The 19,600-nt window shown below is 30.0% G+C and overlaps 2 protein-coding genes across 3 annotated transcripts; one reads left to right on the top strand and one right to left on the bottom strand.

The window, feature by feature from the left end:
* Positions 1–3,143: 3,143 nt before the first annotated feature.
* LOC113864814 (deSI-like protein At4g17486) lies at positions 3,144–5,747 on the top strand. Of its 2 annotated transcripts, XM_027498954.1 has the most exons (4): positions 3,180–3,589; positions 4,240–4,527; positions 5,076–5,220; positions 5,251–5,560. In XM_027498954.1, exons 1-4 carry the CDS (start codon positions 3,451–3,453, stop codon positions 5,327–5,329), a joined length of 651 nt encoding a protein of 216 aa, XP_027354755.1. In that variant the 5' UTR covers positions 3,180–3,450; the 3' UTR covers positions 5,330–5,560. The 2 variants fall into 2 exon arrangements, with proteins under 2 accessions (XP_027354754.1, XP_027354755.1); XM_027498953.1 differs by having other exon boundaries at positions 3,144–3,589; positions 5,076–5,747.
* A 3,828-nt stretch (positions 5,748–9,575) lies between these two features.
* On the bottom strand, positions 9,576–11,612 carry LOC113865758. Its single transcript, XM_027500496.1, has one exon. The coding sequence runs from the start codon at positions 11,409–11,411 to the stop codon at positions 10,407–10,409; it is 1,005 nt and encodes a 334-aa protein (XP_027356297.1). The 5' UTR covers positions 11,412–11,612; the 3' UTR covers positions 9,576–10,406.
* Positions 11,613–19,600: the final 7,988 nt, after the last annotated feature.

Here is a 19,600-nt window from a genome sequence, read left to right as displayed (position 1 = left end):
TGTGAAGTTGCTATGGATCGTTACTTGATTTTTATTGGCACACATTGGAAGCAAGGGCCCAATAGAAAGAAAAATTACATAGCATAAGTCCAAACCATTCACAATTCGTAGCCATTAGCCGAATAAAGATGGAGATATCTCATCCATTCCTCAAGCCCAGTTTTATGGGTTAAATTCAAGTGCGGTAATTTAAAAGAAAAAGAAAAGACATGGTAATTTTTTTTCTACCAATATTTTTTAATTTAATATTTTAAAAATAAGAAATTAATATATATTTAATAGCCCAATCTTTGATTTATTTTCGTAATTGACTACGTGAGAAATGAAAACGAAAAAAAGGTAATCTTACTGTTAACTAGGATTACTTATTTTGGTGTCCTGTTCAGTTTGTAGCAGGACGAAGAAACTGAATGGGACGAGGAATCCAAATTACAAACAACAACACTGCAAGATGTTTATTTAACTGGTGAAGTGCATCGTTTCACCATGAGGGTATCACATTCACTGTTGATGTGAAGATTAATAAGGGTTGAAGAAACGATGCACAGATCGCAAACCATGCTGGTGAACACTAATAATTTATAAGTTGTCTATATAGTGGTAAACAAAATATATATCCTTAGGAACACTAACCAAATTTTTAAGACATAAATAATCTATTATTTCGACATATAAATTATTTAGTTGTTACAATTTGGTCATCCCTGTGTTGTGTGAAGGATGTTATTCCTATCTAGTCTGCTAATAGGATAAGAAATGGGTTATTTTATATGTTACTCAGATTTTCAACAACAAATAAATAAGGACTCTTGAGAGCACAATAAAATGACAATTGTCATGAGTGAGTCAAGAGGAAAACCATGATGCACGTGAAATTTTTCTTGTGGTAGCCAGTTTCAAAGCTTCAAAGGTTATTTAGGCTACATAAAAACATCCTTTTCCACTCATCACGACTTCACAAAGTTATTTCAGGAAAAAGCATCTGACTTCTTTTTCTCCGAGAAAGAAAAAGAAAAACATGACGGGAAAGAAAGAAAGCATCAATTCCTTTGGTAAACAATGATGAATAAAGTGATCAAAAGAAGCTTCGTTGGAAGTGAGCCTTCCTTCTGTTCTTCCACTTATTTCTGAATGACCTGCATTGTCCATAAATATTTAGTCCTTCAAATTTTATACACCAAATGTTGATTCCTAACACCAATGAAAAAAGTTTATATTTTTAATAAAAGATATTTTATATCTTTAACAAAATATATAAAATTTGATATAACAAGTGGTTTTTAGTTTTATGTATTTTTCAGAGTTCTGAATCCGTATGTACTCATTAGCATATCTTTTTTTACTAATATTTACAGTTCCCATGTTGTGTTTGGTCGCTGAATCGCTGCCTCGCACTCAGCGTCTGAGACATTGATGGCGCATGCGCCTTACGCATATGCACTATGCAGTGGGGAAAATCAAAGTGAGAAAGCTGAGCAATGAGCATTCTGTTCCCTCCTTCTTCTGCAACTGCTCTTCAAAAGTCGTTATCCAAGTCATCTCTGTTCCCTATGAATTCTTTATCATATCTCGAGATTTGTATTTTTTTTATTATTTCACGTATAAAGCTAAATGTTTAAATATATATAGTATTTAAAAATATGAAAAAAATAATGTTTACAATTAACAAATTTTATAGATATAAAAATAAAAAATATGATTTTGATTAATTATATCCTGAAAATTTTAATTAAAATCACTGTTTAAGTTTTGTGTTCTTCATTCTCTTCTTATAATCCCTAGACGGCTAGACGGAAGCCCTTCTGACTCGACTCTTCTTTCGTACGGAAGGATAAATTTGCACATTACAACGTTTTTACCCCCTTAAGCAGCTATCCTCACTAATATTTTTTTTAAAATTCTTTTCAATCAAAATAATTATTTAAGAGTTTTATTAATCTCAACCTTTAATAATAATAAAATTTTATTAAATAATATATTTATTATATTTTATAATTTCAATATAATAATTATATTTTTTTTTTATAATTTCTATTATTTATAAATACTTAAACTTAACTTTAAAAACTAAAATTAACAAATTTTATTATTTAATATGCATTTAAAGTTATATAATTGATTTTTTAATGCAAAAATGATAAAATATTATAAATGTATTATATTAATAATATTAAATAATATATTAATTTTTTATTAAATATTTTTATACACATTAAAATTAATTTTTATATAATGCACATATTAAAATATGTAAAATGTCAAAATTATTAATGAATGTGTATATATAAATGTTAGAGTTCGCTAACTATTAAATTTAAACACTTATATTTTTAAATAATTTTTATAGAACAAAAGATTAATTAATTTAATTATTTGTCTAAAACTTAATTATAAAATTTTAATGAATATATATTTTAAAATTATAAAAATATTAAAATTTAAATAATATACATATAAATGTGTAAATTATATTAATTTTGATATATAATTATAAAAATAATATAAAATAATTCAAACAGTTATATATATATAAAAGAGATCTTAACGTTAATATCTGAATACAATGTAAGCAATCAGGGCATAACCATCAATAAGTAAGTGGAGATCATGGAAACTCGTGCTCTTAACACTGTTTCATGTTAATATAAAATTATCATTTCTTCGTGAATAACTAGACGGATTTATAAAAAAATTGTGTTCAGAAATTGTTTAATGGTTTAATCTAAAAAAAGTTTGTAATGTTATTACGAGATAATTAGACGATAATATTAAAATAAATATACTAAAAATGATTAGCTTTGATATTTAATTATTTCTTAAAAAAAAAAACTATAGTTCCCACTAACAGTGAATACTAATCATACTAAATATTTTACTTGTTGAATAATTAGGAGCAAAAGACTTATGTTAATAACTTATTTCATTTAAACTACGAATATTATTTTTTTAAAAGTTTTATTTAAGTTGACAACATTCGCAATATAATATAATGAACCCTTCAAATAATGTTTTTATTTATAAATCTGAGCTTAAGAGCTTACTTAAAGGAATTGACTGGAAATGCATTATTTGATTGAAAGTTTTTAGTGATTTAATTTAGAGCATTTTGTTTATAAAAGTAGGATAATAATTTTGAAGAATTTAAAAGGAAACGAGACAAGAGGGAGGGAGGAAGAGGAGGAGGATGATAATAACAATAATAATAATAAATAAAAGTGAGAGGTGGGTGAGGCAAAGAGCTTTGGGCCGCCGATAGATGTCAGGGCTGCACCCACAGCCATACAACATTCTTCTTCATCCCCAAAGGGACCACACAACTAACTCTTAACATTCAATACTTTCACGGATTATTCTCTCTTTCCCAATCTACCCTTTTATTCCCTCTTAAGCTTAACTTACACAACCATACCATACCATACCATACCATAGTAGCTTTTTCCACATCCCACAATGCTGTGTAAACTCATGTCCGGGCCACGGAAGAAGAAGCCTGGCACTGTTCCCGTTTACATTAACGTATATGACCTCACCCCCATTAATGGCTATGCATATTGGCTTGGCCTTGGAGTTTACCATTCAGGGGTTCAAGGTAATCGAAATCTTTCTTTTTCCACATCTTTTTCTTGTTTCATTCATCTAAAACAAACCCACCCAAAAAATGAAACTTTGGGTCGTTGGGTAGGTATTACTGTTAGTTTTAGACACCACCCGATTCTTAAGGGAAACAAAATCATGGTACTTTTAATTCAAATCCCATGTTGTGCCTTGTTTATGACATGTTTTCCCCGGATGAATTAAAAAAACTCTTCTTTATATCAATGGAAGGTTAAAGTTCATCGCTTTACTTGAATAGGAAGGTCAATTTTTTGTAGACCCAGATATTTATTTCTTCATGCTTGATTGAGTTGGATATTCAATAGGTGGAAAACATTGAAATTAACCGCATGATATCGTAGGTAGGTGGAGTAATCAATTTTGCATACTAAAAATAACGAGTCTTCTCCGATGTTTTTCAACAGCGGGATAAAAGGGTGCTCTTAGTTGGGTTGTTTGGTTAATTAAAACGTTAGCGGTGTGTCAATTGTCGTTACTGATTAATATTATATTCACAATTCAGGCATATTCTCATAGTTAGGTGCGCAATGTGTTTCTTCTATTAGGAATTTATTTAACTTAAATTTTGCTTTGCTTGTTGACGATTAAAATATTATTGGTTTCTTAATTTTCATTTTGTCCTAGTTCATGGCATTGAATACGGTTTTGGGGCGCATGAACTTGACACAACGGGAATCTTTGAAGTGCAACCGAAACACTGTCCTGGGTTCACATTCAGAAAATCAATTTTCATTGGAACAACGGATCTGGGACCGAAAGATGTTCGGGCATTCATGGAGAAACTGGCTAAAGAGTACTCTGGCAGCACCTATCATCTCATCTCAAAAAATTGCAACCACTTCTGTAACGATGTTTGTCTCAAATTAACGGGAAAGTCAATCCCTCGATGGGTCAATCGACTGGCTCGACTTGGTAAGAAATATATCAATTTATTTTCTATTCTCATTGTTACTTTACTTTTAATTTTTCATCCTGTTTGTATCCGTTGGATGTAACTATACAAAGTTTGCAATGATTCTTTTTTTGAAATCTAATTGATGGTTAGTAACTAAAATTCACATTACACTGGAAGCATGCTTGCTTTTTCATGGAGAATATACTCCCCTTGCACAAAGTCACAAGAGAAATGCTCTAAGAACATCTACTGATATACTGTATTAGTATTTAAATCATTGGTTGCTTTTGATTAAGCTACAGTTATCTTTTCCCATTTGTTATGTACCAGTTATGTGATTGGTGTTTGTTCCTATATGTTACCGTCAACTCTTAATTAGAATCTTATGTTTACAGTTATTTAGTTAATTCGGTTACCTATCCACTGAACATCAAGTAACTGAATTAACTGAAAACATAAGTTAACGGTAACACTATGGTGCACCTTGTAAACAAGATTTCTGTGTCCTTTCCTAGTAAATAACAACTAGTGAGCATTTCTAATGTTATGTTGTGGTCCTATGAAGGTCTTCTTTGCAACTGTGTTCTTCCCCCTGGCCTAAATGACACAAAGGTTCAACAAGTTACATTGGAAAGGGTTCAGGAAGGAGAAAAGAGGAAAACGAGAAGTCAATCAAGCAGGTTCGGGGCTTCCTCCAATTCTTCATTATCGTCTTCATCTCGAGGTTCAGCCATTAAAAGTAGTAGCCAAAGACATTGCCTTCCTCCGACTTCATCTTTGATTCATAATTCTTCAACCTCAACCTTAACAGTGAAGTAAAGCTTTGGCAGGAGATAGACTCTGAATTATAGGGGTTTAGAATGATGTTAGCAACCTAAGATGAGCAGGGAAGAAAATTGTTTATTGGCTCCATCTTTCTGTTCTGCTGTATATGTTTCATAGTGAGCAATAGCTACTATGGAATGGTTGCTTTGTTTTCTCTATGTTCTTTTTAAAATGCTTTCTATAGTGAATGGAAAGTTCCTTTTTTTCTACATTTTTTGGCTTTGTATTCTTGAATTTTTTATATTTTAACTTGCATGGTTATATAGCATGTTTGGCCCGGTTACCTAGTTTTGAGGATGAAAATGACGTTTTATTCTCAAACCATTGTATTTAGTGAAAATTGCCAACTTACTAATATGCTAGGACCCTGTTTAACTGCTTACATAAACAGCCTTATTGGGTCATTTGGGCTCGAGCATTTGGACTTAATCTAAGCATATGGAATTAGAAAAATAAAATAAAATAAAATGGTTTACCTTTGACTTTAAACAAATTTTAAATTGATTTATTTAGGAAGAGCATGGGTGTATGCATTTTTTTCTTGAATACAGCACCTGATGATATATTCGAGTCAAAGCTTTTTCTCAAAACAATTAATACAAAGTGTATGTCTAGGACTTGAACTTCAAACTATTGATTAAATTAAGACAATCTGGAGTCAGTTTGTTTATTTTACTTGGTAACGTGGGTGGTATGTGTTTGAATGTGTAGATCCAATTTCTTAGTTACCGTGTAGCCGAAAACATTTTGATCACTTGCACTTTAAGCATCTGCAAGGGTTTTGTGCAGTTACTTTATATGTTTCCGTCTATGGTTTTTCCTTTAAAATATTAAAGAGGTCGGTTAGTTGAGGAAACTAGCCCTACGTAACAAATAAATATACAAGCTTTCCCCCTTCTTTGCCGTGTCTAGTTTAACTGGTAGCCGCGTAATGTAAAGGGTAAGCAACATTTTGTATTTTGGATTTCTCTGTGTTTTCCCTTCTTTTTTTATCCCCGTTTGCAGTAGAAGCCTTTTCTTCAAGTTATGCATTACACTCTTAAGTTTTGAAATACTATGTTTTATTATCATTGAGTAAAATTTATCCAAAACTTATATAATAATAAATGAAAGTAATTTTATTTACCGACTTTTACATAATTTTATCAATTAATAAAGGGTGTTAAAACAGCGTGAAACTGAAGAATCGTTTCTCTTCCCAAGTTTAAGACCTTATTTTTCCATCATCCACATTCTTAATGGACTAGGGAGTATGAAATAAATGGTTGGGCTTTCGGGTTCTCAGCAGCCCTTTCTATGTTGACTTTCTTTTATGCGAATAATCACAACACTTTACCGAAAAGAGAGAGAGAGAGAGAGAGCACCAAAATATTCCCATGATTTTAAAAAAAAAATAGCATACCAAATAATTGATGCTGTGGCCTCTTATCTTACTCGTATAAGAAAGGTAAGGATTTAGAAATCAATGTCGTACAAGAATAGTTATGGTGTATTGTTATAGTAAGCAACAGAAAATAATAAGATTGATAATGAAGCCAGCAGAGATGGATGCCTCTTACGATCTCATCTCACATTATTTCAAATAAACTCAAATCCATCTCTTACACGCTCTACAAGAAAATATTAATAACATGTTTGAAATAACTCATTTTAAGGACAATAGTTACTTTTAAAAAATAAAATAAAAACAATATTATTATTTCTTAAAACAAATCTAGACATTACTAAAACTTTCACTTTATTCATTTCGTGCTGCACTAGTTGGCATTTTTTAAAAAACTCTATCCTGATCCATCATTTCATAAATTAAAAATGAATTTGTCTGCAAGATTGATGTAGCTCTTTTAAAGTGAAGGAATATATAGAGTGAAAAAGTTATGACTTATTTATCATTCATTTGAATTTAAATGTTTTATAAATACTTCACTTTAAAGCAGTTAAAATTGTGCAAGATAAGTGTTAAAACCAATCAAAGCTAATTATATCTTGAAAAAGTATACTACATAAATATGTATAAATACTAAATAATTTTAATATATTATGAAATGTTAATGCGCCTTACATTGACTGAAATTTTGGTTATGTTTAAATAATCATCTTCTCTTGAATTATCTAGTAAAAGTTAGGTGGATTAAAAGTAAGATTTGAACTTTATAACCTATTATTTTTCTTGAGAATGCATTAAGGATATTGATTAAAAAATATTAAATATATTTAATTAAATATTTTATTTACTTTAAAAATAAAACATAAATAATTTTATATTTATAATAAATGTTTTAATAAAAATATGCACTTTTATTTATTTTTTAATCAATATGTAACACATTGTTAGAATGGTGCTTAAGAGACCCATCAAAGAGTGTAAGAAGGAAAAAGAAGAAATGAAAATGAGAAAGGAATATTTCAGCTCCCACCAACACACCAACACATAGAAGCATTCTATGAAACTCTATATACCAACCAACAAAAGACAAAACAATCAGTTGATAATTGAGGTTTAAAATACAGTGATCAGGTTTATATATGTAGATAGCAATATTCTATTTGATGAACAAATGCATTATGACAATATATTGTTAACCTTTAGCCTGTAGCTCATAGCGTAACGAATAATCTGGCAATGAAGGGGGCGAAGTCCGGCTAGGGTGTACAAATTTTCGAACGTAAACGTGGCATCATTAATATTGATGATAAGCTCGATGCTAAGTCGTCCTAGTGGACCACAAAAGCTATTGCTATTAATCTTATTTCCCAACGATTAAACTAAACAATTTTTTTTTCCATTCTCTGAGGGATTCTAAGTCTAAGCGCTCTTAAAAATCCAAACAAGCAGTAAAAAAGTCTTAATAGTCGGCTTATATTAAATTTAGCAAACGAGATTGTTTCTTGGTGTACTTTTCAGAATCGATTCCAAGTCATTGCTGCGAAAACAGGGTTACAAAGCAAAGCAGCGGAAAACACCGTGTTTTTGGCTATACGCTTCAAATGAAAAGGCTCTTACTTTGACTTTATATGTGAGTGCATTGCTTATTTCCCAACTTTTAAACCTAGTCCAAGTGAAAAGTATCTTAATTTTTTAAATGCAGAGAGCAAAAGTTGTTACTCTAACTGGCTTCCACAAATTAACAAGTTTACGTTTCAAGTGTTGAACACGTAAAGAAAATTCTTTAAAATGGTTTAGGTTTAAGAAAATTCTATATTTCATTTACGAATTCAATTACAATATTACGAGGCTATAATGTTAAATAACGATATAAGCACATACCTAATTGCAAATGTTTAACCTGCTTCTTTAACCAGAAGTGTTTGTTTTATATGCATAAACTTGCAATTGTTCATGCATTGCACGGATACTTAAAGAGTAAAATATGCAAAATATATAAATTAAAAAATTTAAACGTTAATGACTCTCTAATATTGTTCAATGGCCCAAGTCAAGGAGAATTCAAGCAGTGATATAATTGAATAGAATGAATGTTTTCTTTACAGCTTCATGGAGAGAGAGATTGGAGCTGGTGCTTGAACTAGAGTTTAGTTAATTTTATAACATATAACTATTTTATTTTTAATAAATTAATTATATAAAATCAAAAGTAATATATGGTTTTACTGAAGAGTAGGAAAACTCGTTTAGGAACCATAAATAATGCTTTTCATTATTTATGAACTAATGTCATTCACATTATATCGTTTAAGGATTAAGTTTATTACCCATCTTGTCTATCCACCAAATATATAAAATAGTTTATGAACTAATGTTTTCTTTTCATTATTTATGAAGTAATGTCATTCACATTTTCACTAATCATTATCGAATCCGGAACATATCTAAAAGAATAGTTTCATTATTTGATTATAAAAAAGATTACCTTAAAATTAAAGGCAGGTTTGTATGATCTCGCTTACATATACATAAAACGTTTTCGTCAAAAGAGCTCAAATGTGATTCATTTTAACTTATTAAAGTGGTTTATGATCTAAACTCCTACACGATAAAACTATTAAACAAACACTTGATTGAGCTTTTAATCTAAATATACCCTTGACAGAAGATTAACGAAATGACGCCCATAGGAATATCTCGGTGTCCGTAGACTTGAGAGATTGGTCGACATCTTGATTTGATTGTACAATAACAAAGGCTTAATTAGCCGTAATAATTAGATTACGTAACTAAATGAAATTGATATAAACTGCTAATAAGATTGACCTAGTAAAAAGTATAAGCCTGAAAAAAAATCGCTGGCAGACAGCCATTTGTTTTAATTTCGTGTTCACAAGACTAACAGAAACATCATCAATCATAAAAAAAAGAACGTCACGTGGTCCATACCACGAACGACACGCCAGTTAGGCAACGCAACCGTCCCATTTCTTCTGCAGTTAAAAGTTTTGGTTTTGGCAAGAAAATTGATACAGTACCGTTCAATTGAATTGAATAATTGATTTTGGGTGGACTTGGTCAACCAACTTACGGTTAGTTTCGGTCACACAAGGGGTACCGCTTCCAACTACAAGCTTAGTTGCCATTTACCAATGCAATCAAAAAGAAAAAAGAACCGGTCCTACCTCACATGTCATTTGGTTCAACACTTGGAATGCACACCACCATTACTGTTCCAATCAAACCCCAACTGTGAAAAACCAAAAATGTAACAATAAAATTGCTTTAGCCAAGTCACTAATTAAAGACATACTGAAAGCAATTCGTCCCATCATGCCTTAATCAATTTGATTCTCACAACATGATAGCCAAGCTCAGACAATGAATTACAAGGAATTTACAAAACAAGCAATAAGTTCCAATCCAGATATGATGTAGAAAGACACAAAAACTACTTAGATCTATTATCAAGTTGGAATCTACTTATAGATTCTCATGTGCTTTAAAAACTCTAAGATAGATTTATTTACCTCTATGTTCACGAAACAAATGGGTTAGTGGGAAACAAATATGAAACACCTAAATTCTAACCAGTCAGCGTAACTAGTTAATGACATAACAGAAGAAAACGAATCCAAAAAACTCCAAACCGAGGAAAACCAAGCACTGGCATCACCCTTCACTTCAGCGTTTCCAAGCATAAACAAGCAGAGAGAACCCAACCGGAACAACCAACTCATTCTCCTCAACGCTCGACCATTCCAAAACGGAGGAGCTTCCACCGAACGATCCTGCTGAGGAAGCCAACGACACCGACGAAGACGACCAACTCTTACCCATTTTGCCCCAATCATAAACCCCCAAATTCCACAAATTCACCAAGTTATTCCTCTCTCCAATCCCTTCCTCGTCCTCCTCTTCCTCGAACTTGAACATGAAAATGGCGTGTCCATCGTTGTTGTCCTTCTCGAATAACCAATTATAGAGGTCCCAGGAGATTTGAACGTTGACCCCATCCACTTGCACTCTCTCATTGCCCCTGAATTTCCACTTCAAGCGCTTAATCTGCAAGACGCTTTCTCCATCAACGCTGAAACAGAGCCTGGAATGGTCCCTGTAGGAACAATCTATCTGAATCTCTCTAGTTCTGCCGCCGAATCTGGCTCTGGTGGTGTAAACCTTGTCGGCGAACACATGTTCCCTTTTGAGGAGGAGGAATTGGGCCTTTTTGGGGTCGTGGGCTTTGGACTTGGAATAAGCTTCCTTGGCGGAATCGCCGACGAGAAGGGTCATTTCGTTGTCGACGACGAGGGCGACGTAGAAGGAGGAGTGGGGTTCGGGTCCAGAGGCGAATTTGGCTTTGGAGAGGTTCCAGAAGAGAAGGGTGTTAGGGGAGAGTTTCTTGGAGCCGTGTTTCTTCCAGAAGATGAAGGGTTTGATGTGGAGGTGGAAAGAGGGAGAAGAGAGGGAAGGGAAAGGAGGGGAATCGAATGGGTGGTGATGGAGGTGAACGTGCAAGGAACGACCCATTAGGGAGCGTGACCACGTCAGGGAAACGAGGCCTATGTCCGTGTGGTAGAGATAGGTCGTGAGGTTCGGGTGGGTCGAGTGCGGTGGCGGCGGAGGAGGAGGAGGGTGGGCATCGGATGTTGGGGAGGGGCGGAAGCAAGAAGGGAAGGGGGATGACATTTTTGTAATATTGTGTTTGGGTTTGGGGGTTTGGTTAATTTTAAGGTTGGTTTTTGGGGTTTGGGAAATGTGAGGGGTTTGTTCGGAGTGTGAATTGTAATTTGGAGGTTTTTAGTTTTGGAAAGAATGGAAAGGAACGATGGTTTTATGGATGGGAGAAAGGAAAGGAAGACAGAAAGGAAGACCCTGTCTCTGACCCTCTGTATAGTTGCACTTTGCATAGTTTCATGTATTAAAAGGAGTTTCCACCAGCCAAGTCCTTTTCTCTTCCTACATTACAGATTGGACCGCCAAAATTAATCCATCACTGTCACTTTTCCACTCTTCTGTTCAAATAGTTTCCCATTTTTGCAACTATCAAATTACAATTACAACTCTTGAGCTGTTCATCATATGTCAATTAATCAATCAATTAACCAATTCAATTTTTATTATAAATTACTAAATCAAAATCTATTCATGGCATTCAATTTTATTTCTTAATTTTTCATTTATTAATTAATATCTTAAGAATAATTGCTAACGTGTTTTTTTTAAATTAAAAATATTTTAATTACTCGTTGCTAATTATTAACGCGTTTTTATATTTTATAAATTAAGTAATGTGATTATTTTAATTACATTAAATGGTCAAATTGAATTCGTCCCTAGCTCGTACTCCTGAATTGTGATAAGCTTTGGAGGGACAACCCCAAATCTTACTGGCTACTGATTGGACTCTTTGTTTTTGTTTTTCTATTTTCTAATTACCGTTGTTGCCTGTGATGATCGAATGTGTTATTTGATATAGTACTGGATTATGTGTTTATTCCTCAATCGTTGCAATTAAGTGGTAGGATTCTTCAATTGCTCATTTTGAGAACCCCACTCATAGTGTATGTCGAGCATGTACGAACTTCATTGTTATACTCTCCTAAAAACTAAAAGTTAATATGAATTACATTTGAATGCAGCGTTATTTATCATCGAGCTAATATAAAGAGGTAAAAAAATATCCTGTCAAAATTTGAAGCACAGTAAAAAATACTTTTATGTATTAATAGTGATAGACTTGGTACAATATTCTGAATGATCATAACAGTGATAGCTCAAACTAAAGCTTACTTTAGATAAAAATTATATCTTAAAATCTTTTTTACTTGTTCTTTTATTTTCAACTATTTTATCGGTTGGTTTTACTGATCACATTTTTAATGTTTATTAAATAATTCAATGATAAAATATGCCAAAATATTGTTAGGAAATAGCTTGATAAAGTGATCGACACGTTCACGACGACGTGCCCAGTATTCGAATGGTCAATCCCCGGAAATGCCGAGCAGTAGTCACAAAATTTAAAATTGAATAATCTTAATTATATATTCCATTTTTAAGTTGCAAGAGGTAAAATGAAGAAAGAGAAAGAAACTAAAGAATATAAAGAAAAATATGCTAAGATAGAAAAAATGAAGAAGAAATACTATGTAGTGGTAATTGACAATGAATAAGATAAAAGTATTATAATATCTGTTCTCATGTTTATATTTAAAAAAAAAGAAGTTGTACTTATTTTTATATTCTCATGATTAAGAAATTTGGGCGCTTATTTTGGTATCTTTACATCTTAAATAGTTTTTCTATTCTTTAAATAAATTAATAGTTTTTAAACATGTGTACTATATTTATTATTCAATTTTTTATTTTTTAATTCAAAATAAGAATTTCAAAATTTTCAATTTTATCAAGAAATGTCTCGAATTTTATTACATAAAATCTAAAAAAAAAGTAAGCTTAAACGTGTAAAATTTCTCTTATAATCAATTTAATCTTGTAAAAAATTATAAAATTATTTCACCGTTAGCTATCACTATCGAATTTTTGTACTTAAAAATACAGTAGTCTATGAACATTTTCCGTCCTCTCAAATTATGGATATTTTTATGATCTATATTTTAATATATTATTTAATTTTTAATATTAATAGAATAAATATTCAAATATTAATTACACTAATTAATTTATAAGTATCATAGTTACTTAATATAATACTATAAAATATTTTAAATTATCATAAATTTTTAAAATTCAAGGTAGTTTTAACGTGTAAAATTCCTCTTAAAATCATTTTAATATAGTAAGATAGTACAAAATTATTTCACTGTTCGATATGACTATCGAATCCTTATATATAAAAATAAAGTAATTTAGGAGTACATTTTCTATCGTCTCAAATCATGGATTTTTTTTAATTTATATCTTAATGTATTGTTTGATTTTTCAAGTATTAACTGTATTAATTAGTTTTAAATTATTAATTTATTTAATACCGTGCTTTCAAATTTCTTAATTTTTCAAATTGTGATGATTTTTTAAAATTTAAATTATTTAATTTTAAGTAACATCGTTTTCTTTTTATGTTATAAGTACCTTTATATATAAAAATAAAGTAGTTTAAATAGTTTTTTCACTCAAATTTGGAGTATTATTATAGTCTACCTTTTAATATTTTAACCATAAATCGTCAATTATTCAATCATTAATTGCATTAATTAGTTTAAAAATATCTTAATGACTCAATGTTGTGCTTCAATATTTCTGAATCTTTTAAATTATTATAATATTTATAAAATTATAATTTTTATAATTATTTTTTTTCTTCTTATTTTATAAGTGTATTTATGTATAAAAGTAGTATAGATAATCATATACACATGATTGTATTTTACTGATTTCATTAACAATGTGTTGTAGAATTTACCACGATTTTAATCAACGTCCTTGTATCTTTTGTGTAATTAAAATTTTAAACTCATCTTCATTATTTATAGTTTATTTATTTAAAATATATTATCAATATCTTTTTACAAATCAATAACATATAAATATCATTATATGAAATAAAAATATTCGTTGAAAATATATAAATAAGCTTGTAATTTTTTTTAAATTAAAATGGGTATTATATGTTTATTTGCTATGTATACTTATTAAGAGAGAATAAGAAATAAACAATATATTATGATAAAAAGCGATAAATAAATAAGAACGATAAAAATATTACGCAGATGTCATTATTAATTAGAAAGTCACTACACAATAGTTTACCGAACTCAACAAGTACCAGCCTCACCCCCACATTAACGTTATCAAATAGAAAAAAACTTGTAAATTACACAATTATAACTAGTATAAGAGTTGCGAGTTAAATAAACCAATATGTAAATTATCATCTAAATGCTCAATCTTAATACTCTTTTCATTTCACATTATTCCAATATTTGGTGTTGACTTTTGCAAACAAGTCATGTCTAAGTTTTATATTTTATGGGAGAAGTGGTTGGTTTTCTAGTTAAAAGTTTTGGTCTTTAAGGTTGAAACTTCTTCTTTTTTTTACTTGTCTTGTTTTCAATTGATATGAAACTTTATTTTTTAACACTCTCTTTCAATTTCAATTAAACCAATTTAATTTATTTGTAACTTGCCTTCAGATTTCAGCCTAAACTTGTACCCTTTTTTTGAGCTTCGGAGGCTTATAGGTCTTCAACATTTATTTGTTTGTCTCTCTCAATGAATTCTTGTCTCTCTTTTTTTAGACGTCAAGTGTCACTAAATCTTTGTTATTGAGCCTCTCTCTCTCCTTTCAATATTTTGTTACTTCTTTTTTTATTAAGCTTTGAATTTTGGGTCAAAATCTTTTTCTTGGAGAACAAATGGGTTGTGAAGCTCTATCAACTCTAATATTATACTAACTTTTACATATGATCTTGATAGGATCTAATGCATTAGTACTAGTATAATCGCACTAGGTTTGGAAGAGTACGCATTTCACTTTTTATCATATACAATTTGGACAACTACAATTTGGTGTGTGTGGACTCATAAGAATGTAATTATATTATAAAATGAAAGTGCAAATTCAAATTGAGTTTCACAGAAAATCAAAAGGAAATCATAGAGGGACATTATATGCCCATTTGCCATAATTACTGGTGCCTGAAGTCGAAGGAGATTGTGAAGCTGTTATTCCCAAGTTAATGAAATATGATAGGAAGTGAGATATAAAGTCATTAGGTTGTTATCATTTTGGTCAAGTACAGGTTTTTTGTTTCTTGTTCTTCTTGTTTTTTTTTTATGTGGTTTTTAATTATAAAGGCCACATAATTTCACACTAGGTCCTTGTAAACATTTATTCTCTCCCTATATTTAGCTTAATTATGTTTTTAATTTGTGAGATTGGATATGTCTTATCCCCTCCCTTTAGCTAAGTCAAGTTCAACCTTAAGGGATTGGATATAAGTGAACCTAAGCAAAAGTAAATATGTGTATACTGCGTGTAAAGTTCTTCTTATGAAATACTATTTGTGCTCTTGTGAGTAATATAAAGTATTTTGATGATAAAAAAACAAAGGAGCCTAATATAAGTCTTTACATATATATCAATCTTCTAACTAGGGATTTTAGCTTAAGAATGTAACTTTGTCCAAAATGTCATGATTAAGCTTGTACACCTCTTGTTTACATGCCTTTTACTTTTCTTATTTCCAATTAATATTAATTAAACTTTGTTTTTAGCATTTTAGCGTGATTTATAAAGCAAATCTACTTGAATTGCATATTTCAGAGTCTTGATTAAAATCCATTAGAGGAATAACATGGATTAAATTTGCTTAAATCTAATCTAAATCTATTTTAAATCTAATTATGTAGATTGAATTTTAAACTAATCCATATTTTACTTTTTTAAAAATGGATTAAAACTGGTTTTAAAATTTAGATTTAGTTTAAAACTGATTTTAATAATATAAATATATACTTTTATTTTATTTAATATAAATTAACATTATAAAATATTATTACAAATTAATATTTCAAAAATATCATTATAAGATATAAAATTTATTAATATACAAATATATATATATATATATATATATATATATATACTTTCTTAAACATACCAAGATTTATAAATATATACTTTTATTTTATTTAATATAAATTAACATTATATAATATTGTTTGGGAAAAGGAAATTTTTTCTAAATTATAAAGATCTTATCAAACTAAAGATCTTAGGCTCTCACATTGACAAATCAAATATTTGAAAAATTATTTAAGTCTTAAATTCATCTTGAAGATTCTACTCTTCGAAGAGTTTTAGAAGTATTTAGAAAATAATTTTTTTTCCATAATGAAGAAACTATATTTTGAGGGGTTTTAGAGAGTCAGAGAAGAAGCCTCATTCTTTATTGAAAAGTAAGTTTGAACCAAAAAAGTGTTATAAGGTTTTTGAGGAAAAAAAACCTTTATTTCTGTAAAAAATGTCACATTTTAAATTATTTTAGATATTTTTGTCACACTCCAGATTTTTTTCAAAACTACTCGAAAGACAAGAGAGTAGTAGAAGATTATTCTAAATCCACAAGACTGAAGGTCTTTTCGAGGAGTTTCTGAAAATTTTCTAGTTCCTGGACTAAGAATAGCTAAAACTAGTTAAAAAAATAAGACTAACAAAAAGATTATTCTAAGTTCACAAGACTGAATGTCTTTTGAGGATTTTTTGAGGGTTTTAAAGCTCCTGACACACAGAATTGCTCGAAAAATAAGAAGTGGTCAAAAAATATTCTAAGTCCACAAACTTAGTTGAACTCTAAATTTTCTCTAGAATTGCTTAAAAATAAGAATGAGTAGATGAAATATTTTAAGTCTACAAGAACGAAAAGAGCTCTCAAATTTTGCAGAATTAGTCAAAAAATAGAAATCAATGAGTAAATTATTCTAAGTCCATAATGCTAAATGAGCTTCTTACATTTATCTTGGAACTGCTCAAAAAATAAAAAAACAAAAAGAAAAAATTCTAAGTCCATAAAAGTCATACAAGACACAAAAGTTATTACAATGCTCAGAAGCGGTTATCAGCAGTTACCTCCAAACGAAAGTTCAACAACATGAAGAAGGATTATGGGTAATAACAATTATGAAAGAAACTATAATTGACAACATGATTAGAGCTAGTCGTAGATAATGGGCAGCAATTGAAGGCAGTTACTGAAAAGTGTCCTAAAAAAAAGGAGAACGATTGTGGTTTCCCTTGCCTATAAATACATCAAAGCTTCACTTTCTAGGGGATGGCTTTTTGCACCAAGACACCGCGCTTAAAAATCTCTACACGTTGAAACCCTGCATCACGCTAGACACTAGCTCCTCGGAAACACACGGTTGCCGTTGTTCGTTGTTGCTAAGAAGCCGTGTTTATTTTCTTACACATTTACCGTTCTGCATTTTACTTTTCTAGTTTGTTTTACGTCTTTTGTTCATGCAATTTGGTTCTTATTGATATACTGTCAGCATTTACGTTCAGTTTAATACGTGTTTGTATTCTATAATTTTACTATTCCTGCTATAAATCGTTTATTTTACGACGTCAATTTTAGGGTTACATTAACAATACACTTAAAAAAACTTAAGAGAACCTAAATTCAGTCTCCAAATTGCTCTTGGATTATTTGTTTACAAATTAACATTTTTCACCGTAAACAAATATTACAAATTAATATTTTGAAAATATTATTATAAGATATAAAATTTATTAATATATATATATAAGTAATACAAACAGAGAAAAGGAAAAAACATTATATTCTAGAAGCAGCAATTTAACAAAACGAAGATCGTAACTTTACCAAACTAATTCGCAGAACGGCACTTGAGTGAACTACCACTGAAGCATGAAAATCGGTTTTATTAAATCAAATCTAACATTTATCTTAACCAGAAAAAAAATGGGCTGAATGTCTAATTTATAAAAAAAATTAAATTTAAATTATTTTGGTTATAGACTGGATCATTAAATTTGGATTTTTTACACACTCTTACCTATTAGTAATCAAGAAAGGAGGAAAACATAAAAACGTTTGAAGGAGAACGTATCAAAATGCGGGACAAAGAAAAGAAAAGAGAAGAAACCATAATAAAGTTCTGATATAATTTGTTTTCCAATCTATTGCTCAGTTCATAAAATTTGTTAGCATGTTCTTTTCGCCTTACTCTAACTATTTAAAGCACCTTAATTTTTTTTCCCTCTAAAACTACAATTGATCATTTTTCCACGTGTTTCGACTTAAAAATTTTCAAATCTTGAAGGGCTTGTGCACTGGTGATTCGGTTTGATATAGGATGATGATTCACACTCCCATGTGGTTGGCTATGGTTCTATTCATTGCCTTTTTGCGGTTTGGTTTGATTCCTTTGAATCTTTGATTAATTGCTTGCATGATGAAATTAAAAGAAAACATGGCTTTTGGGACTAGTGTTAATGATAATGCATGGTAAACAATCATTGTGGGTTCACTTTACTTTATTTTATTTTATTTTATTGCAAAGGAAGAAAAGAAACTCAATTTAAAATTTAACTATTCCTTTATAATTTGAACCATTCTTTGCTTCACCAATCTTTGAACCAATATATGCAATGTGTAGTCATCACAGCTAGACGTGAAATCGGATGTATAAGAAATAACGGCCAAAGATAACAGTTTTGATAATAATAATAATAATTTAGAATTGTTATCGTCCCTCCAAATATAACAATTCTTCTCTATCTTTGATTGCATCCTTTTAATAAAAACTAGAAAGATATAGGTTGAAACAATTATCTTTATAACTTTTTACCATTATTAAAAGCTTTTTCATTCTCTCTAACACACAACGACCTAGATTGACCCAATTTAATAAAAAATTTAACAAATTCAATTTCATTTATTCTAAATCTATAGACATTTAGGAATGTTTATTAAATTATTTAAAAAAATAAAAATACTATTAGGTGAATGTTTATTAAATTATTTTTATCATTATTATCTTATTAGAGTTCTTCTTTTGCCCTTTTTCTATGTTTAGAAATTTCTAACATTATCTCACTATCGTTAAATATTATTTTTATAATCTAAAATTATCAAAATTATAATAAAAAATATTTTATCCAATTTAATTTAACAAAGTGTAGTGCTGTTTACACAAGCTAGTGGAGCGAGCGATAATTGTGTATCTGTCACACACTCTCGTTATTCAGTGTGACGGGGTTCCAAATCAACAAACAAGGGTGGCCCCATTTTGCTTGATTAATATCGTTAATCAGCAATGGATTCAATCCCAGTGTCTATAAATTCCCACATCACTAACGAAATGTGAAAGGGGTGGGAATAAACTTA

Source organism: Abrus precatorius, unplaced genomic scaffold, assembly GCF_003935025.1.
Source record: "Abrus precatorius isolate BTA unplaced genomic scaffold, Abrus_2018 Scaffold4, whole genome shotgun sequence".
In the NCBI taxonomy this organism is placed as follows: domain Eukaryota; kingdom Viridiplantae; phylum Streptophyta; class Magnoliopsida; order Fabales; family Fabaceae; genus Abrus; species Abrus precatorius.
This window is presented reverse-complemented; position numbering and strand designations above follow the sequence as displayed.